General features: G+C 63.4%; 1 protein-coding gene across 4 annotated transcripts; it reads right to left on the reverse strand.

Moving 5' to 3' along the window:
• On the reverse strand, nucleotides 1-27,093 carry Slc41a3 (solute carrier family 41 member 3). Of its 4 annotated transcripts, XM_027931920.2 has the most exons (11): nucleotides 26,938-27,093; nucleotides 22,100-22,398; nucleotides 12,550-12,657; nucleotides 9,518-9,589; nucleotides 7,936-8,080; nucleotides 4,825-4,971; nucleotides 4,006-4,150; nucleotides 3,181-3,260; nucleotides 2,889-3,023; nucleotides 1,384-1,532; nucleotides 1-299 (listed from the first exon to the last, which is right to left on the reverse strand). In XM_027931920.2, the coding sequence occupies exons 2-11, from the start codon at nucleotides 22,370-22,372 to the stop codon at nucleotides 90-92; spliced, it is 1,464 nt and encodes a 487-aa protein (XP_027787721.1). In that variant the 5' UTR covers nucleotides 22,373-22,398; nucleotides 26,938-27,093; the 3' UTR covers nucleotides 1-89. The 4 variants fall into 4 exon arrangements, with proteins under 4 accessions (XP_027787721.1, XP_071461950.1, XP_071461949.1 ...); XM_071605849.1 differs by lacking the exon at nucleotides 22,100-22,398; XM_071605848.1 differs by lacking the exon at nucleotides 4,825-4,971 and having other exon boundaries at nucleotides 26,938-27,020.
• Nucleotides 27,094-27,726: the final 633 nt, after the last annotated feature.

A 27,726-nucleotide genomic window follows, 5' to 3' on the forward strand; every position in this document is an offset into this window, starting at 1 on the left:
CGGCTCCGCGGCGGAGGCCGCTGCAGGGCGGGCGAGTGACCGCTGAGGATCCTGCAGGGGACAGCCAGCGCCCCGCCGCCCGGGCGCCGTCAGGGGGGGCCGGGGGTCCACGCGGAGCCGCCGCCCGGCGCCGCCCCGCCCGCGAGTGACCAGTCGGCGAGGAAGCAGAGCGCCAGGAGCCCGGTGCCCAGCAGGTCCCCCAGCCCCGTGAGGTAGGGGATGCAGTGGTCGTCGGGGTCCAGGCCCCGGTGCCACGTCAGCCGCACCGCCACCTCCGCCAGGTACAGGAGCACCACCACCTGGAGAGCAGGGGACACACGGGACACAGGCAGAGGGTCAGGGCCGCCAGGCGGGCTTCAGAGGCGCCTCCCGCTTCCCGGGGCCGAGCCTGGCGCTGGTCACCACGAGGGCGCCGGGTCCCTGGGACGCTGAGCGGTGGGTGACACTGGGTGACAGTGGGTCCCCTCGCCGCCTCACCCTCCCGCGTGGCCAGTCCCCCTGGAACAGCTCCTTGGCGCCGCTCATGGGACCCCAGAGCCACCCGAATTCCAGGCTTCTTGGTGGCACCAGGGACTGAACCCAGGGCCTCGCCCGCTGGCCCCGCCCACCGTCCTGGCCCCGCCCCCGGCCCCGCCCCGTTGGTGTTTTATCTGGAGACAGGGCCTCGCCCTTTGCTGAGGCTGACCTCCAAATCTGAGATCCTCCTGCCTCAGCCTCCCGGGCCGCTGGGACGGCAGTGAGTGCCCGGCTCAAATGCCCCTTTTTATAAGTTTCCAGCAACACAGAACAGGACGCTCGGAAGGCCAGCTGGTGCTCTGGCTAGAGAAGGCCACCCTCCTCTGTCCTTCCTGGGGGCCGATTCCTGCTCTGGCCTCCATCAGTGCCACACAGACCTGCTGCCACCCACCTGCTGCCCTGGCTCTGCTCCTGAGACCCTACTGGGACCCCCACTTGGGTCTACGTGGACACTCGGCCCTGCAGCGCTGGCCACTTAGCCCTTCCAGAACTTTCCAGGGCAAATCCACACACCACCGTCCTCCAGGCCACCAGCCCTGACCAGAGGCCGCGCAGGTCTTCCGCAGCACCCCGGGCGGGCCAGGCCTGCCCTGTCCTCTGAGCCATGGACACTGCCTCCTTGGCGCTGCCCGCCCTCTGACGGTGGGTGTGTCCTGTGCCATCAAGTGCAGTGGGCAGTGGACGAGTGGCTGGACCCTGCCACTGGGCTTGAATAAGGTCAGTGACTTGACAGGACCCATGGAAGGTGGGGACCTCGCCCGCACGTCCAGGAGCTCCCACCGCCCAGGCTGCACCGTGGCTCCCGAGGGCAGGGGACAAAGCCTGCGGCCTGACCCAGTGAGCTCGTGCGCTGGTCAGTGTCCTCACCTGGACCAGGCCAGCCAGCAGGTACAGCAGCACGAAGGTCCTGCTGCTGGCCACCGCCGGCCCCTCCACCAGGCGGATGACGCAGAAGAAGAGCAGGTGGCCGGGCACCACCAGCAGGAGCAGCACGCGGGCCGACGTGGAGTTGATCTCTGCAGGGACACAGGACCGGGGCCCCTGTGACCGCCCGGCAGCCAGGGCCACGGCATTCCCCCCTGACCCCACGGTGCCCGCCTGACCCCACGGGGCTGGCGTCCAGAAGGGAGCCGAGTCACAGCAGCAGAGCACCAAGGGGCATTTCAAACTGCGACCGCCACAGTCAGCCTGGTGACACAGCAGGGCATCGTGGGTGCCAGAGGAGGGACGAGTCCCAGGGGTCAGAGGGCCCTTCGGGGACGTGACCCCGAGATCTGAGCTGAGACCTACATTTGGGGGAGAAGATTCCGGGCACAGGCAAGAGAACAGGTGCGGGCAGTGAGGTGGGAAAGAGCTTGGGGACATCAGAGACACCCACACTTCGTGCATGGAACCTCTAATCTGAGAAGGCCACTGTCCTTCCAGGGGGCCCTGGGAGCCCCTTCACACAAAAGCACCTGTGGCCTGCTGGGCACTGTGTGGGGCATCAGCAACCCCCACTTTCCTCAGGCTCCTCTAGGGAGTCCGCGGTGAAGGGGAGTCACTGTCACTCTTGCTTGACATGGTCACCTCCAAGGAGGCCGACAGGGAGCACGTGGCTGGGCAGGGTGGTCCCAGGGCATCCCAGCCACTCAGGAGGCTGAGGCAGGAGGATCACAGGTTGGAGGCCAGCCTCAGCCACCTGGTGAGGCCCTGTCTCTAAATCAAATAGAAAAAGGGCTGGGGACAGGGCTTCGTGGGAGGGCACCCGCCTGGCACGTGGGAGGCAGTGGGCTGGACCCTCAGCGCCACGTAAAGATAAAGACACCGTGTCCCTCGACAACTAAAAAAAAAGGGGGTGGGTACATGGCTGTCGAGTGCCCCTGGGCTCCATCTCCAGTGTCCCCCTAAAAAAAGCTACAGAAAGAGCAGAGCCCCCCCCCCACCGCCGGGCTCGCAGGACAGGACCAGCCTGAAGCTTGACCCCGGGGCCCTCAGGGTCCCCCACTTCTCCCCGGCCTCCTCTTCCTCCTCCCCGAGCCTCCTATGGGCCTCCAGTGCCTCAGACACCAGAGCTCCTTCCTGCCTCCGGGCCTCTGCTTGGCCGGTCCCCATCCCAGCACCTGCTCCTCCTGGCCCTCACCACGCCCTGGGCCTGGCCTTCTGGATCATTCTGTCTGTCCTGTCTGCTGCTCTGGACTCCCAGAGGGCAAGAAGTCAGCTGCCCCTGACCTCACGGTCACCTGACCAGGTCGACAGACGGTAGGCGCTGTGGACGCGGGAGGAGGACCTGGGGGAGGCTCACCTCCGCCTCAGGCGTCCACCGTACAGACACTGATGTCACTTGTTTTTTAAGACAAAGTGTCCCCAGGGGCCTGCGGGGCTGGACCCACCTGGGCTGCAGAAGGTGGCCCAGGGCCGGGGACAGGAGCCCTTCATGGGCAGGGGCAGCACCCCGGGCGTGCTGCGGACGTGCAGGTAGGTGGAGATCCGGCTGCTCTGGATGGCCACCAGGTTGCCACCGACGCCTGCGGGACACGGGAAGCCGCTGGGCAGCTGCGACTGCAGGCCCATGGCACCTCTGGGACAGGGACCGGGCAGGGCTTCCTCCCCCTGGTCTCAGTTCATCTGAGAAAGGCCCGGCTAGGGGACCCGGGGATCCCGGGGACCGAGTCCAGCACCTACCGCATATGACGGGGGTGAGCACGGCCATCCCGCGGTACTGCTGCTCCGAGAGCGTCCTGCTCAGGATGAGTCCCCCGAAGCTGGGCGGAGAGCAGATGGCACCCAGTGACCACGGCGGACACTCGGGCAGCCCCAGGGCTCCTCAGGGCCACCCCGTCCCAGCCTGCCGTGGCCCCCATCCTGTGCTCCCTCACTGACCCGACCCTGGGCTGTCCCGGGGGCCAGGCAGAGGACAACATGCAGACGCCCTTCCCCAGAGGGACAGTAGCAGGCTCATGGGTGGCTCCTGGCCACGCTGAGCAGCTCTCAGGGAGGACACGGCCACCAGGACCCTGGTGCCCTCGGGACCCCGACAGGCTGCAGCCAGACCTGGGACCAGGGAGGGCAGAGGGGCCAGTCAAGGGGCCTCGGAACCTTCTAGAAGCTGAGGCGCCCGCACCACAGCCTGAGACCAAGGCCTGAACACATCAGCAGGGACGGGGCGGCCCCACAGTCCCCCACCAGGAGAGGGGATGGGCCAGCTGGAGTCCCACGGGGCGCTGTCACAGCCCCAGCTGCCGCGAATCTCTGGAGCATCAGCCTGGCCCCGTGAGGGGACTGGCCTCTGTCCACGGCCCCAGCTGGGGCAGGGGGCGGGCAGGGGGGCTCCCCTGGCCCCCCAGCAGGGCAGCTCCCTGAGCCTGGCAGGAGCTGGGCTCACGGTGGCCGAGACTGGGGAGAACGAGGTGTCACCCAGGATGGGAGCTGCCCGGGGACCCGCTGGCCCCAACCCCGAGGCACCTCACCCTGGGGCCCCACAGCTCTTGGCCTCGTCGCCGTCCTCACCTGCTGATGACCATGGCCAGGATGATGGGGACCCACCCGAACTTCAGCACCCTGGCGATGGGCGGGTTCCGCTTGGCGAGGACCACCCACAGCGGGGTCAGGGCCACGAAGCCCAGGCACACCAGCGGGGCCAGGAGCCAGCTGTCTGCAGGAGGAGGGGACCGGCTGCTGGGGACCCGCTGGCCCCGGGCCTGGCCTGGCTGGGTGGGCTGGGGACCAGGGACACTGGGAGCTGAGGGGACCTCTCACCCGTCCCACCAGGTGGGTGACTTCCTAGACACCGTACCCTGGGCCCCCACCTACCTGGTCACCACCTCACCCTGGGCCCCCACCCAGGTGGTCACCTCCAGTGCACTTGAGGGACGGCCCTGCCCCGTTCCCAAGCAGCCCGGGGGTGGCCCCCAGGACAGGAGGTGACGAGGTCAGGAGATGCTGCCTGCTCCCTGGGTTAGCCAGGGGCCGCACAGCCCCACGGGTCCTTGGACCTGCTGAATGACTGCAGTCCCCGGCTCCTTCCTAAAGGGACAGGGCCCCCTCTGAATGCCACACCTGGGGCCCGAGTGCTCACCCAGCCTTGGTGGTGACCTATCTGGGCCTGTCCTCCTCCTCCTCCCATTTTTTGGTGCCAGGGATTAAACCCAGGGGCACTGGACCCCTGGCCACGTCCCCAGCCCTTTATATTTCACTTAGAGACGGGACCTCGCTGTTGCTGAGGCTGGCCTCCACCTGTGATCCTCCTGCCTCAGCCTCCCCAGCTGCAGGGATGACAGGTGTGGGCCCCTGCGCCTGCCTCAGGCCTGTCCCCGAATGTCTTCCCACCTGTGTGCTTATAGAAGAAGCTGCTGACCACGGCCAGGATGGACAGCGTGATGAGGTCCCCCAGGCTGGCCGCGATGGGCGTGGCGATGTTGTCGGGGTTGACGCCCAGCCTCCGGGCGCCGATCACTATGCAGGCCATGAGCACCCCTAGAGAGAGGGGGGCAGGTCCAGAGACCCCAGAAGGTGGGAGGAGAGCCCAGCGTGGCCTGGGGGGGCCGAGGAGCTGCCCAAAGCTTTCCCACTGTCCCTCATCAGCGCAGGCGGCCCCCAGCCCCGTCCACCTGGAGGTGACCTCACAGCCCCGTGCGTGGAAGGGACATCCCAAAGGTGCTGAGAGGCAGGGCCTGGCTGGGGACGTGGCCTGCAGGTTTCTCGGGGGGCACAGGCTGACCAGGGACAGAACCTGGGGGGAGAGGCAGGGGGCAGGCAGGAGGGCACAGCGTCCTCAGGGCGGGGCCGGGCCAGGCGGCAGAGGCCCGTGGGGTGGAGGCCCGTCTCGGGAGCCCGGCAGGCTGTCCCTGGGCACCAGGACGCCACCTGTGGCCTCTCGGTGTCCGTGGGGACCTGAGAGGCATCTGCACTGTGACTGTCACACGTGGTCTCCTGTCCCCTCTCCCCACCTGTGACAGAGCCTGGCAGGCGCTCGCTTGGCCAAGAACCCATCTGTGCGCAGGGTGCCCCGACGCTGTGACCCCCCTGTGACCAGGAGTGACGCAGGCTGGTTCAGTCCCAGCACAGGAGAGAGGGCCTTTCCAGAAAAGGGAAAGTGATCAACTTGCACCCTCAGTGCCACCTGAGACTGTCCCCGCCAGCTGCTCTGAGCCACATCCTGTGACCAGGCCATAGCCCCGTATTTTTCTCGTACCAGGGACGGAACCCGGGGAGCCTCACCTTTTTATTTAGAGGCCGGGTCTCCCCAGGTTGCCCAGGTGGCCTTGAACCTGGGACCCTCCTGCCTGCGGAGGCGAGGTCACGGGGTGTGCCACCGTGCCCGGCCTGGTGTTCCTGTGACATGCCACCCAGTTCAGGGTGAATCCAGTGCCCGGCTGAGCTGGTGGGCCAGGGAGAGTCCCTGGAGGGTCAAGTAGAGGGACACTTCCAGCTCAGGACCGCTCTTTACGAATCCCTACCACAGCCGGGTGCGGTGGCCCGCGCCTGTCATCCCTGCAGCTGGGGAGGCTGAGGCAGGAGGATCACAGGTGGAGGCCAGCCTCAGCAACAGCGAGGCCCTCAGACTCAGGGAGGCCCTGTCTCTAAATAGACTATGGAAAGGGCCGGGCGGGGCTGGGGTCAGGTGCTCGGGGGTCAGGTGCCCTGGGTTCAACCCTTGGGACCAAAACGACAAGAACCACCACAGAGAAGCCCCCTGGGGGCCACTTGGGGCTGGACGCCCTGAACACTGTGGACAGGACCAACCGTCCACGTCGGGGCCTCCGTGTCCCCATGTGCACGAGGGAGCTGGGCACAGCGGCCTCCTGGGCCCTGCACCGTGGCTGGGCTTCTGCACTGGGCGCTGCCTCCTGAGGATGTGAAGCCCAGATGCCACCTCCCTCAGGGACTGGGCCACTTGTCCTGCCCCGTCCTGACAGGTGTCCTGCACCCTGGCTGGGAGGTGCTGAGCACCTGGGCCAGGTCCCCACAGGAGAGGACGCAGGGCTGCCCGGGGGGGTCTGGCGTGGACGTGAGTCTTTGCGGTTCTGGGGACCAGACCCCGGCTCCTGCAGGCGGGCTGTGTCCTGCCCGAGGCCACCCCGCGCCCCAGGCCCGGCCAGGCGAGGGCACTGCCCAGAGACTGGGCTGACAGCAGGGCGGGGGCAGGTGCTGAGCCCGGCAGCTCCAGGCCATGTCCCCGCTGGCTCTGCACCGCCCGTGGACACTCCCTGGGTCAGCGGGGCCCTGCAGGCTAGGGGCCGAGTCCAAGGCCCAGTATGGAGGGCACAGGTGGCTCCGGGCGTGGCAAGGCCCTCAACCCAGCCATAGGCCACTCTGTCACACTTTGTCCTCAGTGTCCCCAGCGTTGGCTCAACAAGCCAGTGACACGTCGATGTCGACTGTGGTCCCCCGTCCCCAGGACAGCTCGGGCCCAGTGTCCCCGTCTTCCCCTCTGCTGGGCCTCGGGACAGCAGCAGCAGGACCGTCCCCAAGGCCCGGGAGAGCCGAGTCGGAGAATGGTGAGACCCTGGGGCCTCGGACTCCCCCGGGGTCTGGAGGGCACTGGCCGTGACAGGACAGCCAGCGCAGGAGGGGACAGCGGGCAGGGCAGTGCTGGGGCCTCCAGCGAGCGTCCCCAGCCCCAGTGGAGGCCAGGGTGTCGGAGCAGGGCCTCTGGGAGGCACCGGGGCCACAGCCTGCAGCCCTCGACTGCAGCAGTGTCCCCGTCCCCGCAGGCGGCTGTCCCTACTCACTCAAGCTGAGGGCCCCGGAAGCCGTCTGTGAGGAGCCGCGGCCCAGGGAGGGGACGCCAGGGTGGGGACGGGGACACTCAGATGGGCTCCTGACAAGCCCTGTCTCAGCACAGGGACGGGCCTCCCTGGCCAGGCGGAGCCCGTGGGTCGGGGACCTTCCAACAACAGGAGGGAGGACCACGCCCTCCACGTCCCCTGTCTGACCGTCTGACCTCCGTGGGCAGTGACCAGCTGGAGTTTGACAGCTGAGGTCGGGTGTCACCCAAGTGGAGGGGACAGAGACGGACGGAGGGGAACAGAGATTGGGGGGGACAGAGATGGGGAGGGACAGAGATCAGGGGTGACAGAGATGGGGTGGGGTCAGAGATGGGGGGGTGACAGAGATTGGGGGTGACAGATCGGAGGGTGTCAGAGATGGGGTGGGGACAAGGATTGGAGGAAGACCGAGATGGGGGTACAGAGATGGGGTGGGTACAGAGATTGGGGGTGACAGATCGGGGGTGACAGTGATCGGGGGGTGACTGAGATGGATTGGGGACAGAAGTGGGATGGGGACAGAGATAGGGGTACAGAGATGGGGGTGACAGAGATCGGGAGGTGACAGAGATTGGGGGGACAGAGATGGGGGGGTGACAGGTGGGCCATGGGGACCCTCAGCTCTGCCCCCCACACCACGGTCAGCACCACCCGCCCGTCCGCGGCTCACCGAGGGCGAAGGCCGCCAGGAAGGCGGTGATGACGCTGCTGGCGCACAGCAGGGCCACCTGGGCCACGGCCACCTCCTCCCTCGTCACAGCGCCCAGCAGCAGGGCGGCCACAGCAGCCAGGAGCCCCACGACGGTGGCCTGCAACTGTGGGGACAGAAGTCAGATAGCCCCCCACCAGGCCTCAGGAGGCACCATGAGGGGTGAGGGGTCCCTCACCACTGTCCACCCTAGAAGGACAACACCCTCTGCCCTGGACCCTGGAGACTGCCCCGTCCCTCTGCCCCTGCTGCGGCAGAACCTCGGGCCGCCTCAGCTGCTCAGGCCTCTGCCAAGGACCACCAGGGCCCAGGTGGTCAAGGCCTTGCTACGTGGCTGAGGCTGGCCTCCAACTCACATTCCTCCTGTCTCAGCCTCCCGAGCCTCTGGGGTTACAGGCGAGCGCCACCAAACCCGGCTTGAAATCTTAAAATCTAGCACGATAAACTTGAATCATGGACGTGTGAGCACTGGGGACGATACAGGTGCCGTGTCCAATCAAGATGGAACGTGGACACTGTGTAAAGATGGCCGGGGAGGTCAGGCACAGACGTTTGTGAAAACAAACTCCTCGACGTTTAAACCTGGAGGGTGGGAGGCTGAGGCAGGAGGATCGCAAGTTGGAGGCCAGCCTCAGCAAGTCAGCAAGACCCTGACTCTAAATAAAATATGAAAAGGGCTGGGGACATGGCTCAGGGTTCAAAAGACGGGCCCCACTGCTCTGGGCCGGGGTCACCTCATGGCAGAGCCCAGGAGGGCGGAGCAGGCTGCTCACCTCATGCCCAGGAAGCAGGAGAGCAAGGAGGCGGCTGGGGTCCTGCGGCCCCTTCCAGGGCATGGCCTGACCTCGGGCCACCGCTGTACGTCCAACCACCTCCCTGTGGCCCTGGAGGACACTCTAAGTCCAAACCGTAGCTGCCACCACCCACACCATGGGGACCCCACGGCCCCCCAGGACCCCTGGCCCAGTGAGCTTCCTGCCCTCACGCTGGGCAGGGCTGGAGTCCCACAGGGCGACACAGGAGGCTCTGGGTGACAAGTGACAGCGCCACATTCCCTGTGCTGACACGGGCTGGACTTCAGGGTCTGGCGGCAGAGGCCCCGGCTCCCGGGCCTCTCGGAGGCTGAGAGAACAGAACAAGGCCACGGGGGGCCTCCCGTGTAACAGGCCAATCATGTGCCAACGAGGGGGACCCCGGGGACCCCAGGGACCCCGTCTACCACCAGAAGCCTGTTGGTGTGGATGGGGAGGCGAGAGGCCACCAAGTGTGGGTGACTCTCAGAGAAGCTGGCATAGAAGGGAGGAGGCCGGGAGGCCAGGAGGCAGGGAGGCCCTGGGGTCCCAGGAGCGGTGTCCCCGGCCCCTCGTGTGCACAGCCTCCAGCTGCCCCACCAACAGATGGACGTGGCCACCGGCTCTCAGAGCTCAGCCCAGAGCGTGGGGACAAGGGCACCGTGGCCGTCCCCCTTCCCAACTGGAATGATCCGGCTGCAGGTTCCAAGAGGACGGAGGCGGCGCGTCCAGGGGGCGAGGGGGACGCTCACCTGGACCAGGGCGAGGTTGCTGCTGATGACGCGGTGTCTCTCCCGGGGGCTGTCGATCTGCCCCGTGTTGGCCTGGGAGGGACAGAGCAGGGCGCAGGGTGGGCGGCCACGTCTCCACAGGGGCCCCAGGGAGCGCCTCCGCACGGAGACCAGTCCAAGGACTCTGACCCAGCCTCCCCTGCGGGACGGAGGGACACAGCAGGGACAGCTCCTTGAGAACGCGTGACATGGGGTGGGGCACTCGTGTCCCTGATGACCGCGCGGCCACCTCCTGCCCTCGTGCTCACAGCCAGAGCTCGGGTGAGACCTCCTGCCGGGACCTGCTGCCCTGTGGTCAGGGGCCCCCCACGGGCAGCTCTTGGTGGCCCAGCTCCCCTGACCATCCGAGGAACACGTCCCAGGATCCTTTGCTCCTTAATTTTTTGGTACCAGGGATTGACCCCAGGGCCACTCGACCCCATGGCCACTCGACCCCGAGCCCCAGCCCTATTTTCTGTTGTATTTACAGAGTTTCGCTAAGTGGCTGAGGCTGGCCTCCAACTTCAATCCTCCTGCCTCAGCCTCCAGAGCTGCTGGGGTGACAGGCCACTGTGCCCGTCCTCAGTGCAGAGCAAATGGTTCCACTCGGGGTCCCCATGGAACCAGCAGGAAGAAGCAGGGGAGGGCAAAGCCCGGGCTGCAGCTGGGGAGGACGGGGGTGGGACGGGGACAGCAGAGGGCAGAGACAGGAAGGGGCTCGTCTGAAGGACTAATGGCCACAAACTGCAGGGATCTCAGAAAAGAGATGCACAAGTCCACCCAGGAGACGTGAGAGGGACACCAGGGACGGACGGCTGAGTTAAATAAGTCAACACGCTCCATGGGACTTCAAACCTGTGCTCTGCGGTGACGCGGCCACGTCACTCCTACCGCAGCTCAACTCAGGGGCCCTTCGGAGATGAACAACAAGGAGACGCGGTGCTTGTACACAGTGGAATATTACTCAGCCAGAAAGAAGAGTGAAATGATGGCATTTGTGGGTAAAAGGACAGAGCTGGGGACTGTATTGCTACGCAAAATGAGGCAGGTTCCAAACCAAAGGCCAAGTGTCCTCTCTGATACGTGGATGCTGACCCAAGGGGGGGGGATGGCACTTCACTGGATGAGACACAGGGGGGTGAAGGGGACGTCACCTTCCCATGTTCACGTAGGGACCCCCCACAGCAGGTCCAGCCACAGGAGTGGGATGTCACACCGTGTAGGTGGCACGTGGCAGGACACACGCTGCCGTCATGGGGAGCTCAGGACAAGCACACAAGTCCACGTGGAGGGTCCCCGGCTGCAGCACCCCAGGTCAGCTGGACAGCGTCCGGGGGCGTGGACCGGGCTGCGCAGGGCCTTCGTGTGGGGACAGGTCTGCACGCCAACCGCCCACTTCCTGCTTCTGAGGGTCTGACCCAGTGATTCAGAGCACAAGTTGGGGACCAGGACCACCCTGCGCCGGGCTCGGCACGTCTCTTGGGGACACCTTTCCCAGAACCCCCAGTAGGGTGGCCGCACCCAGAGTCCCTCCAGCCACCAACGTGTAGGTCCAGGAGACAGTGCCCGCCACCTCAGTGCTCAGACCTCATGTCCCCAGTGTCACCGTAGTGGCCACGCTCACGGTCACTGGCACCCATCTGACGGGTGACTCCACAGTAGGCTTCCGGAGTCTCGGTGGGGACCGGGTGACCGTGTGGCCCTGCACTCCTGTCTACGTGACCCTCGGCTCCTCCACTCTTCCGGGCCTGGCATGGGCTGGCACAGAAGCCATGGGGTGCCCATGGAGGACGCCGTCCCTCGAGGCCACAGGTGGGCAGCTGACCTTTGTTGACCTGTGTTTTCAGGAGGCGCCCTGAGCCAGCCGCACCTGACTGAGTCTCACACCCACTTTCCCCTCTTGAATTTATTCCGGAAAACACTGATGGCTGCCACTGGGTCCCTAACACGGTGCTGCAGCCGTGACCCAGCACCTGGGCGGTGGCCTATGTGGGAACAGGGTCCCTGCAGACGCCCTGGATCAGGGTGAGTCCAGACGGCTCACCCTGTGACCAGGGTTTGGACCCTCGCACCCAGAACACCACCTGAAGACCAGGCAGAGATCAGGTGATGGCCTAGTGGGCCAAGGAGTGTCCCCAACGGCCAGAAGCCAGGAGGGGGGGCCCAGGGTCTCACACTTGCCGCCTCCAGACCCAGGGGACGGTCTGTCCCGTCGTTGGAGGCAGCAGGTTGTGATTCTGGCAGCCCTAGCAAAGGAATCGGAGTCACATGTGGCTTCCAATTTAACTGAGGTGCCATCTGTCCCACCTGGATTTTACACTGGTCCCGCTACTTAAGGTGACCTGCCGTCAGGAGGTCCTGTACAGGGCCAGCCTCAGACCCCGGGCTTGGCTGGGAATCACACAGGCAGGTGGGGCAGGGGCGCACACCACCATCCCAGCGGCTCAGGAGGCTGAGGCAGGAGGACTGCGAGCGCGAGGCCAGCCTCAGCCACTGAGCGAGACCCTGTCTCAAATTCAACTCGGTGGCTAAGTGGCCCTGGGTCTTTCTCCTAAGTCTGGACCAGGACAATCACAAGCGTCCGTGTTCACAGGTGGCCATCTCCACCGCGTCCCTGGCCGTGGGAGACGCTGCCCACTGTTCCCCAGGGGTGACCTGATCTGCCCTGGGGGTCAGTCTGCTGCTCGGTGGCCTGAAGTCCTCGCAGGCCCAGAGGCCAGAGCAGACCCCCGCAGCCAGGCCAGGACCCTGCTCCACCTGTCCTGCCACAGAGCGGGTTCCCTCAAGGCCTCTCCGCCTGGCGTCCCCCCTCCCGCTGTCCCCACACACGGTCTCCTCCTCTCCTGCTTTGGGTGTCCCTCTGTGTCCCCAAGAAACCCCTGGCAGTGTGTGGGACGACGGAACCTCACCCCACTCCTCTCTTTGGAGGCACCGGCCCTCCCACAAGCCACTCGGGGAAACCGGTGGTGGGAGCGCTGTCCCCGAGCCGGGCTCCTGGTCACCCGTCAACTTACGGCGGTGGAGAGCCGCGAGGCCAGTGTCATTTCCAGGTTCCCCTTCAGCCCCACGAGGGGTGGCACCAACGTCAACAGGTCCTTCACCTCCAGGAACACGGGCCAGTGCTGCAAGAGGGCGGGGAGGGGGTCAAGTGCCCGCCTGGCGTCTCCGCAGACGTCCCCCGAGAGCCAGTGGCGGGGACTTCCTGGTCCCCACAGAAGCCACCAGGCAAGCGACACCTTCGGTGGCTTTGAACTCAGCACCAGGTCAGTGGGGCTGGGGTCACTGCTGTCTCAGTGACAGCACCAGTGGGCCTGGGCCCCCCTCTCCGACCTGTAGCAGGCAGGGCAGGGGACAGGGCAGGGGACAGGCCCAGGACCCAGCTCGCCTAGTAGGAAATCAGTGCAGAAATTATGCAGTCTTCGATTTCAAAGTGACAGGGTCCCGGTCACATCTGCCCAGCCAGCTGCTGTGGGGCAGCGACTCCCCTCCCACGGGTACAGAGGCCCTGGCGCCCTCTGCTCCTGGGCAGCGAGTCTGCGTCTGTCACTGTCCAGCTCCGAGCTGGGCCTTTGACTTTTGGGGGGTTGAACCCAGGGGTGCTCCACCGCTGAGCCACACGCCCAGCCCTGTGCTGAGGCCGGCCTCCAACTTGTGATCCTTCATCTCAGCCTCCCAGGGATCTGGGATCACAGGTCTGCAGACCTTGAATGTTTCAAAGCATCTGCTTGACGGAGAGGCCACCTCAGCAAACATTGACAAATTCACACAAGCCAGGTGCAGTGGCCCACGCCTGTCATCCCAGTGGCTGGGGAGGCTGAGGCAGGAGGATCACACGTTAGAGGCCAGCCTCAGCGACTTCGTGAGAACCTGTCTCAAAATATAAAAAGGTCTGGGGTGTGGTCAGTGGTCAAGCCCCCCTGGGTTCAATCCGTGGTGTGTGTGTGTGTGTGTGTGTGTGTCTCTCACACACACACACACACACACAGACACACAAACTAAGAAAGGAAGAAAGGGATACACATTTTGAGAAAACTGGAAGAAAAAGATTTTGCAGAGAGGAAAACGACTCTTCCCTCCTTAACGTGCAATTAGGTTGCTCCCTGGAACCGATCTCGACACCCTCCGGGTCTCACAGCCTCCTCTACCAGCCTGGCCTCTGCAGCTGCCTGTGACCCCGACACAGAAGTCCCCCTGGTTTCGGGATTCTAGGCCTAAGGACGACCCACTGCGCCTTTGAGGACGCAGGACGCCCAGCTCTCCTTCCTGTCCCTGGTGGAGATGCGCCCACCCACCTCACCTCTAGGGGGCGCAGGCGCCGTCTCCAAGCCGCCCTGGCTGTCCTCTGGGGGTCCCGGGAGACGCCCCCTGGTCAGGTTCCCCCTCACAGGTGGAAACTGGGGAAGTTATACGGGGGAGGGGGAAACAGAAGGGAGGATGGGGGCCTGGCCTGGGAGTGGCCCCAGCAGGTCACGTGCATGCACCAGGTGTCACCAAGTGCCACAGTCACACAGACCACCGTGTCCAGTCACCGCACCAACACAACCGGGGGAAATGGAGTCGCCATACTGCAGGGCACTCCTTCCTGCTCTCACCAGGACTGGACTCAGGGTCTGGACCACGGAGCCAAGTGAGACAGGGCCTCACTGAGTTCTGAGGCTGGCCTCCGACTTGTGATCCTCCTGCCTCAGCCTCCAGAGGGGCGGGATGACAGGTGTGCACCCCTTCGTGCCCTCAGACCTCGGTTTACTGCTCCTCTGCTAGGCTTCGCCCTGACCCCCGCACAGCGGGCACTCCAGCATCCAGGTCACAGAGGCCCCAAGCTGCTTGTCCCCAGAAGAAAACAATGTCACCGGGCAAAGGCTGAAGCCCTTATCAGCACGGTCCCTGCCTCCCTGTATTCCCGGCAGCAGCAGCCCTGAGCTCCCGTGACACAGAACACAGAGTCCCTCACATGCGTCCTGGGGTGGCCGGCTGGCTCACCCTGCCCCCTCCCGCGAGACTGCCAAGGCCTAGGGCTTGCCCACACGTGAGGCCACGTCTGCACCGACCCTGAGGTAGGTTTCCTGTCACGGGCAGCAGGGACAAGTCCAGTGACAGGCACTGAGGGCCTGCGCAGGGGAGGTGACCAGTCCCGAGCGTCACCCCTGTGCACCCCCTGCGGAGTGCTCGCTGGGTGTCCTGCAGGCTCTGTCCTCCACACCCCTGCCTCCCTACAGAGGCCCCCTCTGGCCATCTTTCCTGTCTCGACCCCTCCTCGTCCCAAACCTGTCACTCAGACTGTCAGCAACACCTAGGCCTCTGTCCCTGTCACCTGGGGACGGGTCACAATGCTGCTTCTGCCACATGGGGCGGGGGTGGCTGAGCCTTGGCCATGACTACCCTGATCTTCCTCGCTGTCCCCAACCTCACCCTCCAGGGCATCTTTAATACTGCTCCTAGGACAGACTTTAGTCACACTGATGTGACTGTCACTCAGCCACTTACAACCATCACTGGCAAATCCACACCCAAGCAGGTGCCCAAACTACAGGTCCTCACATGGTCCCCAAATACACAGGAGGACACTGCTCGTGGATCACGGCATCAGAAGTCAGAGGCAGCTGGGCACAGGGCACACCCCTGTCATCCCAACAGCTCGGGAGGCTGAGGCAGGAGGATGGCAAGTTGGAGGCCAGCCTCGGCCACTTAGGCCCTGAGCAGCTCAGCGAGGCCCTGTCTCTAAATAAAACGTAACGAGGTCTGGGGACGGGCGCAGGGGTTAAGGGCCTCTGGGCTCCATCCCTGGCACCAAAAAAGAGAAAAGCTAGGAATCAGACGAGATGGAGGGTCCATGAGATCTCCGGTCAGCGCTTTCCTGTACACCCAGACTGTGCGTGTGCGTGTGCGTGTCCAGGCGTGTGGGGACGCACTCCTGACAGTGCTTTCTGTTTATTTTCTTCATCTGCACGTGTGTGGCGCTGGGGTGGGCCTGGGGCTCTGAGCACGCTGGCCCGCAGAGCCACAGAGCCGCACACTGGCCCCGACACCGGTGTTTCCTGTCACATGGGACTTTATGGGCCACCCACCCCGACACTCCGGCAGCATCCCATTCCTAAGTGTGACGGCATCTCCTTGGTGGTGGCTGCCTCGTGTCCCTGTCTCTGGGCTGGCGAGGGGCAGGCAAGTCCCCAGGCCACCTCACCTCTGAATGTGGGACCCCAAAGGATCAGGGAGCAGCCTCCACGAAGCCGTGGGCAGCACCCCACGTCCAGCCTCCCGAGCAGCTGGACGACAGGCCTGCGCCGGCCCCTCTCTAGGTTCCCTAGCCCAGCAGTCGCACCACGAGGACGTCACAGCAGGCAGCAGACACCCCTCACTGCTCCAAATAACGTCACCCGCATCACACTCAGGACACACAGACCTTGAGGTGCAGGTGCAGACCCCAGACCCTGCCCGCCTGGCCCTCCCTGGGCCCCCAGGGACCCTGGAGAGTGAGTCCCCTCAGCTCTGCTCGAGGGGCGGCTGTGCCAGTGACCCGGCTCCACAGGACAAGGGCACAGGCTCCCAGGCTCCCGGCTCTCAGCAAGGTGGGTGCTGCCATCGGCCCACTTTACAGATGGGGAAACTGAGGCAGAGAGGTCGGAGGCAGGCCCTGCCCGTGTCAGGACGGGAGCCGAGCTCCTGCAGACAGGCTGCGCTGGCCAAGCCTGGGGAGGGACATCCGAGTGACGCTTTGGTGCGCAGACGCTCGGTGCCCAGGGGACCCCCCAACGCCCAGGTCCGAGCACACGCCCTCCCGGCGCCCTGCACACACCTGGACGGCGTTCATCACCAGGCCTGCGGCCATCATGCCCAGGCCCGACAGCAGGATGGGCACGGTGACCTGGCACGTCGTGGAGAGAGGGGTCTCGAGGGACACCCCGTGGGGGGACCGTGTGAGCTCACAGCTGAAGCCTCGCAGCTTCTGGCCCTGGAAGCGGAACTCCAGGTTCAGCTCGGTGACCACCATGGCCAGGCGCTGGCCACATGCCCGGGCGCCTCCGTCGGCTCCTCTTGCTCCACAGCAGGACGCTTGTCCCCAGAAGTCCAGGCGCAGAGGCCTCCGGGAGGGTCAGCGGCCCGAGCCTCAGAAGGCTCCCAGCAGGCCCTGGGCCAAGGACAGAGCCCAGGAGCAAGGAACAAAGGCCACTGCGACAGCGAGCCTCGTTCTGGGGACCGCCAGCGCCGGCTGTCCACTCCCTGCCGGTCAGGTCGCCCTCGGAGAGTGGCTTAGGGTCAGCTGGGACCTCCCTCGGCCAGCCTGCCAGGGAGGCTCCCCGTCCCTTGGCGGCGACCTTGATAGTGTCCAGGGGCTCAGCCCACGCTGGCGGAGTGGACAGAGAGCCCATGTGGGGCTGGCCTTGGTGACCGCCCTGGCGAGGGCCGCCACCTCCCTCCACCACGTGCCCTGGTGGCCCCACCCTCGGCAGGGAAGGGCCTGCGGAGACCTCGGTCCACAGCCCACCTCCCAGGCAGCCCAGGGCCCCTGCAGGTCAAGGCCAAGGACTCTATGGGCCTCCAGGAAGGACGCCATGTCCTGGGGTCACTCGATGGCAGTGTCCAGGGGCCCACGGCCACAGCATCCCGGCTCTCTCTGGAAAGCCCAGGTGACGTGTCAAGGTGACCTCGCTTTCTCCCACTAGCGGGGCCAGGCCCTGCCCTGTGCCCCTGACCCAGCAGGATAGAAGGGCCACCCGGGGAAGCCCCGCCTCCTGTGGGTGGACGTGTCCCCTGCATGTTCCTCGGGCACCAGGAGCAGAGGCCGGTCGGGTCTCACTCAGAGGCCTCAGCCTGCAGCAGCCCTGGGCTGGGGGCTGGACACAGCCTCCTGACCTGGGGTCCCGGGCTCGCGGGCAGCCGGCCACTCCCCTGCGTGCCCCCTAGCCCTGCGCCCGCCACCCTGGGAGCCAGATGGGCACCTGCTTGTCACCCTGCAGGAGCTGCGCAGGGCAGAAGGACGGGCTCCGGGGCCACAGCAGAGACCCGTGCTGACCAGGGCAGCCTCCCACCGATCACTAGCACAAAGCGGGTGCTGGGGACAGCTGGGCCCTGCCCACTTCTCACCAGCGTCCTGCTGCAGAGGGGACCTGCTCCAACCCAATGGTGACCACCCCTAGCTGGATCCATGTCCCTTACCCGGGCCAGCTGCAAACCACACAGCACCTTTGCCGTGACCCGTGGCCATGCTGTCTCCTCCACACAGAGCCTACTCTCTGTGTGAACAGGGTGCCCAGGAGGTGGCTGTCCCCCGTCCCCCGGCTGTCCCCTCCTTCCCTGGGAAAGGGCGACAGAGCGCTCCACCATCTGGAGAGACGCACCCACCTGCCATGAGCCCCCGAAGGAACTTCCTGGGGACCCGCTCTGCACCTCCTACTGGCCCCAAGTCCCCAGGCCCGTCCCTGTCCCGTGGCCTCTCAGCGCAGCCTGGGAGCTCCTATCCCACAATGCTCAGGGCCGCCTTCTGCATCCCGCCGACCTGCCCCTGGGCCTGGGGACACGGCCCGTCCACGGCTCTCACATGCACAGAAAAGTCCAGAAGGACAAGAACCATGTGGTCAGGTGGCGCTCTCTGGCTGCACTGGTAGGACTGTGAGTGACTCTGGTCATTGTCCCTGCAACGTGACAAGATGGCTTGCTTTCTTATTTTGGGGCACCGGGGCTTGGGCCCAGGGGCCCTCGCCCACTGAGCCCTGGCCCCAGCCCTACTTACCTTTTCTTTAGAGGTAAGGCCTCACTAACTTGCTGAGGCTGCCTTGGACTGTGATCCTCCGGCCCCAGCCTCCCAGCCTCCGGGATTAGAGGCCTACACTGCCAAGCCCAAGGCGGTCACCTGCTTTTATAACCATCAAATCAACTGTCACCAGAAACAAATGAAAAACCGTGATCTCGTGAGGGGGAAACCCCTACTGTCCTGAGACCCTTGAGAACATCAGGGTTCAGCGTGGCCCACTGGGTCCCGGCCCAGAGGCTCGAGAAGGGGATTTTAGTTTGTAGGGCTCAGGGAGACTCGGCGGGGGTGGACGCCGGGCTGTGCAGGGGCAGCAGAGGGCGTTTTCCTGGGTGACCCTAGAGAAGCCCTGTCCCCCTCGGGGCCTCCAGCCCACCCGCAGTCCTGCCCCTGAGGAGGGCTGGGTGTGACTTGGTGGCAGGAACCCTGCTGAGCTTACCCTAAGCCCTAGGTTCAATGTCCAGCACTGAAAGGGGAGGGACAAACCCCCAGAGGGGACAGAAGAGAATCCTGAGGGCTGGGCTGGGCCACAGGACCTGCGAGGGGTGCGTTTTAGGGGAGGGTCCTTGGAGCGCCTCACAACTAGAACACACTTCATGGACTCCGCAGCAAGAACTGCTGGACACCCGGTCCCTCTCTCAGGGTCACCTTGACCCGGGCAGGTCCCGAGGCAGGTGGCCACTCTTTCTGTTCTGGGGTTGAACCCTGGGTGCTCGTCCCCTAGCCACACCCCAGCCCCTTTTGTATTTAGAGACAGGGTCTCACTGAGCTGCTGAGGCTGGCCTCCAACTCACGATCCTCCTGCCTCAGCCTCCCCAGCAGCTGGAATGACAGGTGTGGGCCACTGCACCCGACTGAACGTGACCGTGATGCTCTGCTGTCCCAACATCGGGGGACACACAGGGCTTCTAGACCTCCCCGTCCTGTTCCCGTGGACACCATGCTCTTTGCCTCTTGTATGAGTTCCAGCCCTCAGTTCCCGGCAGACTTTGGAGTCATTCGAACAAGCTACTCCCACCCCCCAGGAACCAGGTCCCCCACCTGCTCCCCCATCGGCCTCCGCACCCTGTGCCCACTCTGCTCCCGGGTGTGGCCTCCCTGAATGGCACAGAATGTTCCCCGCCAGGCCGTGTGGGGGACACGTAACTGCTGTCCCCGTCACCCCTGGTGCACCCTCCCCCAGGCGGCCCTCCCACCCTGCCCAGTGGGGTGGAAGGAGGTGACCAGAACAATTGTCATCATGAAAAGGTGACCCAACCATGACCCAGAACACCCGTCAGCTCTGACTAAATGCTCTTTGCTGACCAACGGGTTCCTGGTAAAGCCAAGGCCCCTGGGCTGGAGCTGCCCACTGCCGGCCAGCGGGAGCCTGGTGCCCCATGCTGCGCTGTCCCCCCCCTCCCCCGAGGGGGGTCTCCTCACCCTGACGCAGTTCTCCCTGCATAAAGGACAACCTGCTGCTGTTGCTGTTGGCACTAGGGGCTGACCCCAGGGGCGCTGACCCCTGAGCCACGTCCCAGCCCTTTTTGTATTTCATTTAGAGACAGGGTCTCCCTGAGCTGCTTAGGGCCTCGCTAAGTTGCTGAGGCTGGCCTCTAAATTGCGATCCTCCTGCCTCAGCCTCCAGAGCCACTGGGATGACAGGTGAGTGCCCCTGCGCCCGCCTGGACTTACTATTTTGTAGATGTGCTGCGTGAGAGTGACAGGACTTGAAGGTTGCTAGCTCCTGTCTCTTATTGGAGGGTTCCCGATAAAGAATACCACCCATCCAAGGGGTGCACAAGGGACCAAACTCAAGGTGGTCATCCTAGTGGGGACACGGGCCAGTGGGCACTACTTTATAAGCTCCCAGGCCAGGGCACAGTTGCCCGCCTCACCATCAGGCAACAGAAACCAAGGTCTCCACTCTCCCCTCCACGGCCACCCAGCCTCGCAGGTCACTCCAGCCTCTGGAGCCCAGGCAGGACCGACTGAGCCAAGCTGGGACGTCCCACGGTGGCCCTGGAGGAGGGCGGCCCACAGAGCTGCAGGCCCCCTGCGCGTCTGCCTCAATTAGGGGGTGCTCCGAGCCCCTACCTAGGTCACAGGGGACATGTGGACCTCCGGGTGTCACCAGTGCCACAGGCCAGTGACTCGGGGAGTCCTGCGCTCCGGGGAGACGCCCACCCCGCACTCAGGCCTGCAGGGACCTCTCAGGTCCGCCTGTGGCCCTCTCCTCCCTGGCCAGGGCCTGCTTGGTGGGTTGGGGAAGTGCGTCCCCTGTTCCCTGCGAGCACTGGTGTGAGGACGTCAGTGTCCACTCTGCGGGAGGCCTGAGGGGGTCCTGTGCTGCCTGGAGAAAGGAGGGACGTGAAGGGCAGGTCCCCTCCCAGCTCTGCTCCCGGGGATAAGGTCCCTGGTCACACCCCCCTTATCAGGGCCAGGCACTGGGCTTGCTGGGCCTGGGCGGCTAGCCAGTCACCACCGTCTCACGTCCCTCCCTCCTGCTCCTGATGCCACTTCCCTGGCTGCCCCAGATCAGGGGTCTGGTGCCAAGAAATCGCTGTGCTCCCTGTGCTGAGGGCGGGCGACACCTTCAGCTCCTCGAATGGTGCCAGGGATGCACACCTGTCACCCCTGTGACTCGGGAGGCTGAGGCAGGAGGATCACAAGTTGGAGGCCGGCCTCAGCAACTCAGTGAGGCCCCATATCAAAAAAAAAAAAAAGAGGGGGTTGGGTTGGGGATGTAACTCAGTCGAGCCCCCTGGGTTCAACCAACACCAGGGTCCCCCACCATTTCTCCCTTCTCCCCACATGATTGGTGTCCTCAGACTAAGACCCAGAGAGGGACGGGGGAGACACCATCCGGACACAGAGGACGACAGCCACTGCAGGAGGAGGCCTCAGGGCCACACCTCGACCCTGGACGTCCAGTCTCTGAAGTCCCAGACAACACCTCGCCCTCACTGCCCACTCTGTGGTGGCTCCTGCAGCCCAGGTGGCCCGTCACACAGAACCCGAGGGACACAGGCCGTGGGTTTCTGACCCATCTGCACAAGAACCAGGCCTCGACCAAGAGGCGAAATCACGTGTGGTCACCGCCGTCTTTAACGGGTGCCCTGTTTCATTTAGTTGATCTTTGTTTATTTTTGTGGCTCCGGAGATTGAACTTGGGGCACTTGACCCCTGGGCCCCCTCCCCAGCCCTGTTTGTCTCTTAGTTCGAGACAGGGTCTCACTGACTTGCTTAAGGCCTCCCTTTTTACTGAGGCTGGCTTCGAACTCACGATCCTCCTGCCTTAACCTCCCCAGCCACTGGAATGACAGGTGTGAGTCACTGTGACTGCCGTGACCCACTGTGCCTGGCTTTTATTTATTTATTTTTTTTAAATTCTGTGAAATAAATGCCCATATGCACAATGGCCCACACCTGTCATCCCAGCAGCTCAGGAGGCCAAGGCAGGAGGATCGCAAGTTGGAGGCCAGCCTCAGCAGCTTAGTGAGGCCCCAAGCAACTCAGGGAGACCCTGTCTCTGAATAAGACATGCCAAGGGCTGGGGACGGGGCTCAGTGGGTAAGTGCCCCTGGGTTCAATCCCGGGTACCAAAAAGAAGCATCCTGAGACTCAGCACCACCACGTTGCTCGCTGTGCTCTGGCCTCGGCCTCCTGCGTCACTGGGTCAACTGACCTGTGCCACTCCCCAACTGTCCTCTGAAGTGCTACTCGGGTCACACAGAGTCCTTGTCACTAGACCTAAAGGAATCTGGCCGGGGTGGAGGTGGCCCCTGTCCTGCAGGCAGGACCCTAGGCCAAGGCCCGGCCTGTGCCCTCTTTCTTACCTGGAAGTAGTGCAGCAGCACGCCAGCCCAGGACAGCCCCAGGCCCGCGAGGACAAAGGGCAGGGTCACCTGCAGGCAGATGGTCAGGGCCGTCTCCCTGGTGGGCGCGGCCTCCTGGGGCCTAGAGGGCACCCGCTGGCCGTCAGGGACCCCGAGGTGCCCATCTCCGGAGGCGGCAGGGAGGCTCCCTGTGCTGAGGGCGGGCGACACCTTCAGCTCCTCGAGCCTGCCACAGCCTCCCAGCCTCCGCGGCCTGGGCTCCAAGGCTTCCATCTGTGCAGCCGGCCCAAAGCTCCAACCTGGAGACACAAGGAGAGGTGTAGGCAGGCCCTGCCCCGGGCCCTGGCAGAGGCCCTGTGTCACACCTACAGCCCCCACGGGCCCCGCACCCCCACCTACAGCAGCGGACTTCAGATCGCGTGAGATCAGACACCCGTGGAAGAGCACCACACACCCGTGAAGTCGGCAGATGTGAAGGGGGCAGCCCCCAAAACGCCCACCTTAAAAGCAACCAGAAAATCAGGCTGGGGCCTGGAGCCCTGGCCCACACCTGCCATCCCAGCAGCTCAGGAGGCTGAGGCAGGAGGATCGCAAGTTGGAGGCCAGCCTCAGCAACTGAATGTGGCCCTAAGCAACTCAGCGAGACCCTGTCTCTAAATAAAATGTAAAAAGGGCTGGGGACGGGGGCTCAGGGGTTAACTGCCATGAGCCAGGCTGTAGGGACAGTGACCAAAGTCCACCGTACACCAGACTACACATCACGTGGGCAGCGATGTTCCCGTGGGACACCTGGTCCCAAGCAAGCAGTTGGGATCAGGACCCTTCAGTTTGGATGACACTGAGCCTTGGTGTGTTTTCTGGGTGACCTGCCACCACACGGGCACCCCTGGGTTCTATCCTGGTGAAAAGTGTCAGGGACAAAGGGCGAGTGAGTGGGAGCCAGGGGACGGGGCCTGTCACACAGGGCCACATAGATCCAGCAGCAGTCCTCAGGGGAGGCTGAGGGCCTGGCAACGTGCTGTGACCCCCTAAGAAGGCCACCTTTGGATGACCCCAGAGCTTGTGCTGAGTACAGTTACTGAGATTCGGGTGAGAGGCAAAGGAATTTCCAAAAATACTAAGAAACTAGGTCAGGACTAGGAGGCAGATGCCACCAGCAACGCGCTCCCCACCCCTGGGAACGACTCCAGCCTCCAAGGTGATCAAAGGAACCAGGTCTCTCAGAACAAACCCAAGGCTGTGGGCACAGACACCAAGTGCGACCACGCAGCCTTGGCCGGAAGCCCCTGGACCCAGGGCCACGTCCCAGTCCCCAACCCAGAACCAACTGGCGGACAACTAGATCCTGCAACCTCCGCTGCTCTGAGACCGCGACCGCCTTCCTCTCTTTGCTCTTAAATTTGTGGTGAGATTCCTGAGATAGTAAAAAGACGCAAAGATATAGCGAAATTAAGAAAATCATGGAAAACAACGACAAGGATTTGTTGGCAATAGTGGATAGGGTGGTCCTTGGAACCTGTAGGCACTGGGTTCCAGGACCCCCTGTGGCTATCAAAATCCTGAACTGGGCATGTGTGCCCGCCTGTCATCCCAGCGGTTTGGGAGGCTGAGGCAGGAGGATCCCAAGTTGGAGGCCAGCCTCAGCCGTGGCAAGGTGCTAAGCAACTCAGTGAGACCCTGTCTCTAAATAAAATGCAAAATAGGGCTGGAGATGGGGCTCTATGGTCAAGCACTCGAGTTCAAGTACCAGGTACCCCCCACAAAAAATTTGCCAATGCTACATAGTTTATTATATAGTAGTGTTTAGATAATAAAGAAAAATGTCAGTATGTGTTCAGCAGATGCAACTAAAAAATACTTCTGACTTGACGTTTGTTGAACTCATAAGTAAGGAACCCAGTGGACACGGAGGCCAACTGGACACACATTCCTACCCATCAAATTGGGGTTTTTCTGACCATTTTTAGCCTAAGGGAACCAGGTCAGTGGAACACTGTGATTACCGTGTGCACACTGAGAACGCAGCAGGAATCACATATTAATTTATGGTCCTAATCAGATTTAAGACACTTTGGTCTACGGGTAAGCAAGCAATGTTTAAATGTCTGGGGAAAATGAAAGCAGCCTTCACAGCAAAATGACAAACAGGAGGCTTAAATGGGGCATCTGCAGGACACGAAAGGTTTATTAGCTGTGTAAATAAATGGTGCGTAGCCGGTCTGAGGAAAGCAGGTGCTCAGATGTCTTAAAATGCTGTCAGTGACCATTAATTACAGTGCTGAATTTTGTCATGAAAAGCTCTGTAGGAAGAAGGCCTCCCTGTGCAGGGTCGCAGAGCAGTCTTGGGGCCAGGAATGGGGGGGGGGGTGCCTTCTCCAGCTCCCTCTGCTGGCAGGGCAGGGAACTGCAGGGCAGGTCCTAAGCAGCCAGGGAGGTGGACAGTTTTTGATTCTAAACCAGGAGTCCAACTCCAAGGTGTAGGCCACACACACACACCACAGAGCAGAAGCAGAGAGAGAGAGAGAGAGAGAGAGAGAGAGATCAATTCAACAGCATCAAAGTTTGAATACCTCAGGGGACGGACACTTCTACACAAAATTGAAACTCCAGGGGACTGGGGCTGAGCTCGGGGTGGGGCGCCTGCCTGGCAGCCTGAGTGCGGGCCCCCCCCCCCCCCCAGGACTGCTGAACACATAAATAAGGAACAAAACTGAATGAGGCAAATACAGGAGAAAATATTTAAAACCAACACAAGAAGTCAGGAGGCCGGGCTTTGCTGAGCCAGTGGGAGGCCTGGGCCCAATCCCCCCAAATGAAAAATCACAATAAAATAGACAAAGGATAACAGTGAAAATAGGGAAGAGGAGGAATTCCTGTAAACCAACAAGGGACCCAGAAAACAATGGAGAAACTAGGAAAGGACCGGCCCAGGAGCCCCCTGAGTGGGCAGCAATTAAAACCCACATGCAGCACCTCGCCTCACCACCAGGGGGCTCCAAAGCCGAGGTGACCAGAAGGGAAGGCACACCCGCTATGGGGGGGGGGGGGTCCATCTCTGCCAAAGGCCACCTGGCAGTAACCACAGAGGTCTCACGGTCCTCACCTGTGCCCACAGAAAGATCTGAGCCAGGGTGAACACTGGGGAGCAAGGGAAGTCACCTGGGATCTGTACTGAGTGGGGACACTGTGGCCAAATAGCACGGACCTCATATCACTGCAGATGGTGGTCAGAGGCCTCTGGACTTCCTTGAGAGTGCTGGGGTGTCACTGAGCATTAGCACAGAGGTCAAGAGTGCAGATTAGGGGTGACATGCCTGCTCAGTTACTGTGAGCAACAAGAGGATAATAATAATTTAACATACTGGGCTCTAAAGGACGGGAAGAGGGCGCTTTACGGTCAGGGGTCCAAGCCCAGTTCCCCTAACCCCCAAGGATGTCAGACCCAGGTATCCAGAAGGCCATTGGTATCCAGAAGTGTCTGATTTACCCAGTGAGGCTGGCCTCAAACATGGACCTCTGGGCGCCCATTCCACACATCCCTCTTGGGGGTGATGGGTCCTAGCACCTCACAGACTAGCATCCACCCAGGTCCAGGGGGCAGGGACATCCTGGACTACACCAGGCAGGCCCAGGTTTTGCAACCCAAAACGGAGGACAACAGTCCCCCTTCAACCCTAGTTTCACTTTTTGAGGTTTCCTTTACCTGTGACCAACTACAGTCTGAAATTTTTAAACGGAAGTTTTCAAAAACAGTTCCTGAGCTTGGTGATAAGTTCCATTCTGAATGGCAATGGTGAACTCCCCCCCAGTTCTGCCCCCGCTAGAACGTGAACCTTTTCTTTGTGCAGCGTGTCCACAGTGTATATGCTACCTGTCCGTTACTCACTTAGTAGCCATCTCAGCATCTGTCAGGGTGTAACAGAGCTTGTGTTCAATTAACCATTATCTTATTTACGAATGGCCCCAAACCACAAGCGCAGCGACACTGGCAATTTTAAATACCTATTCTGTTATCATTGTGCTGTTTTATGAGTAGTTATTAACCTCTTACTGTGTCTAGTTCATAAACTAAACTTCATCATGGGCAAGTAAGAAAAAGCACGGTATATACGGGGCTTGGTACTTTATGTTTCAACCACCTATGGGTGGAGGGCTTCCTGGGGCACAAGGGAGGACGCCTGTACTTTCATCACAGGGGACCTGGCCTGTCCCTACTCCGGGTTCACTCTCCTCCAAGCTCCAGTGCTGCCGATCAGAGATGCCTCAGAATCGTCGGGAGGCCTGATAGGGACGGGAGACTCCCAAGAGCAGGTTGGGGACATCGGGGAAGTCATCTGAGAACCAGGTTTAAAGGATTTCTCAAGTGCTGGGTTTCGAAGGCAGCCTCTCTCCTGGCTGGAGGCACCTGGGGAACCCTGACGAGGGTGGTGGGGACAGATGGGTTCGCGGAGCTCTCGCGGAGCCCACGTGGGGCAGTTTGCTCAGCCAGCCCCGGGGATGAGCTGGGACCTCCAGTGAACGTCCCCGGGGTCCTAGGCGACTTCGGGGGGCTGCGGGGGTGTCGGCGCAGGAGCGCCCCAGGACCCCCGAGGGGCAGCCCCGCCGCCCCCCAGTTCGGGCTTCGCGCTCCTCTTTCCCGGGTCCAGCCCAGGCGTCCCCGGCCCCCAGGACCCCCTCGGACCCTCCCCGTCTTCTGCTCTCCTCCGGCTCGGGCCCTCCAGCCGTGGCCCCCCGCCCAGGTTCACTTGCCCTCCGCGCACGCCCCGCCGCAGCCCCCTGGCGCTGCCCGCTTCCCCGTCCCCACCCTGGAGCCCAGTCGGGCTCAGCGCCGCGCTTACCAGGTCCTCCTTCGGGCGGCTGAGGAAAAGAAGCCGCCGAGGGCGCTCCGGGCGCCAGGGAGGGACCTGGGACTGGCGAGAGGCGCGAAGCGCGGGCTTTAGGGCCCAGCTCTTCCCTGAGGGAGCGCCGCGGCCAGGGTGGCCCGGAGGCTGGGGTCCGGGGGCGGGGCGCACGGGAAGGGGCGGGGCCACGCGACGGGAGGGGAGCACCGGTAGAGGGCGGGGCCTCAGGAGATGGGAGCACAGGAAGGGGCGGGGCCTCGGGCGGGGCCACGCGGCTGGGGCCGGAGCAGGGAAGGGCACAGGGCCTCAGGGGCGGGAAACACGGGAAGGGCGCCGGGCCTCGGGGGCTGGGCCATGCGACTAGGGGAAGGAAGCCTGGAAAGGGATGGGGCCTCAGGGCGGGAGAACACGAGAAGGAGGCGGGGCCTCAGGAGCGGGAAAGACGCCGGGCCTCAGGGCCTGGGGGCGGGAAGCGCGAGAAGGGCGGAGCCCCGGGGAATCAGGGGAGGAGGGGCCTCAGGGGCAGGAAGCACGAGAAAGACACCGGACCTCAGGACGGAGGCTGCGGGGGCGGGAAGCGGAGGACGGCAAGGCGCCTCAGGGCCCGGAAGCGCGAAAAGGGCGTGGTGCCTCGGGGGCGGGAAGCAGGGAAGGGGCGGGGCCACGTGGCTGAGGGATGGAGAGCAGGGAAGGGCAGGGGCCTCAGGGGCGGGAAGCACGGGAAGGGGGCGGGGCTGGGGCGTGTCCACGCGGCTGAGGGCGGGAAACGGGAAAGAGGGCGGGGCC

This window comes from Marmota flaviventris, chromosome 20 (genome assembly GCF_047511675.1).
Source record: "Marmota flaviventris isolate mMarFla1 chromosome 20, mMarFla1.hap1, whole genome shotgun sequence".
Lineage (NCBI taxonomy): Eukaryota > Metazoa > Chordata > Mammalia > Rodentia > Sciuridae > Marmota > Marmota flaviventris.

What these genes read in the sequence shown, in the direction of transcription:
- Slc41a3 (XM_027931920.2), bottom strand. Translation starts at nt 22,372, where the DNA reads ATGGAAGCCTTGGAGCCCAGGCCGCGGAGGCTGGGAGGCTGTGGCAGG. An exon ending in GCAACCTCGCCCTGGTCCAG is followed by an intron (nt 8,081 to 9,517) that starts GTGAGCGTCCCC and finishes CTGTCCCCACAG; the next exon opens with TTGCAGGCCACCGTCGTGGG. An exon ending in CTTCTTCTATAAGCACACAG is followed by an intron (nt 4,151 to 4,824) that starts GTGGGAAGACAT and finishes CTCCTCCTGCAG; the next exon opens with ACAGCTGGCTCCTGGCCCCG.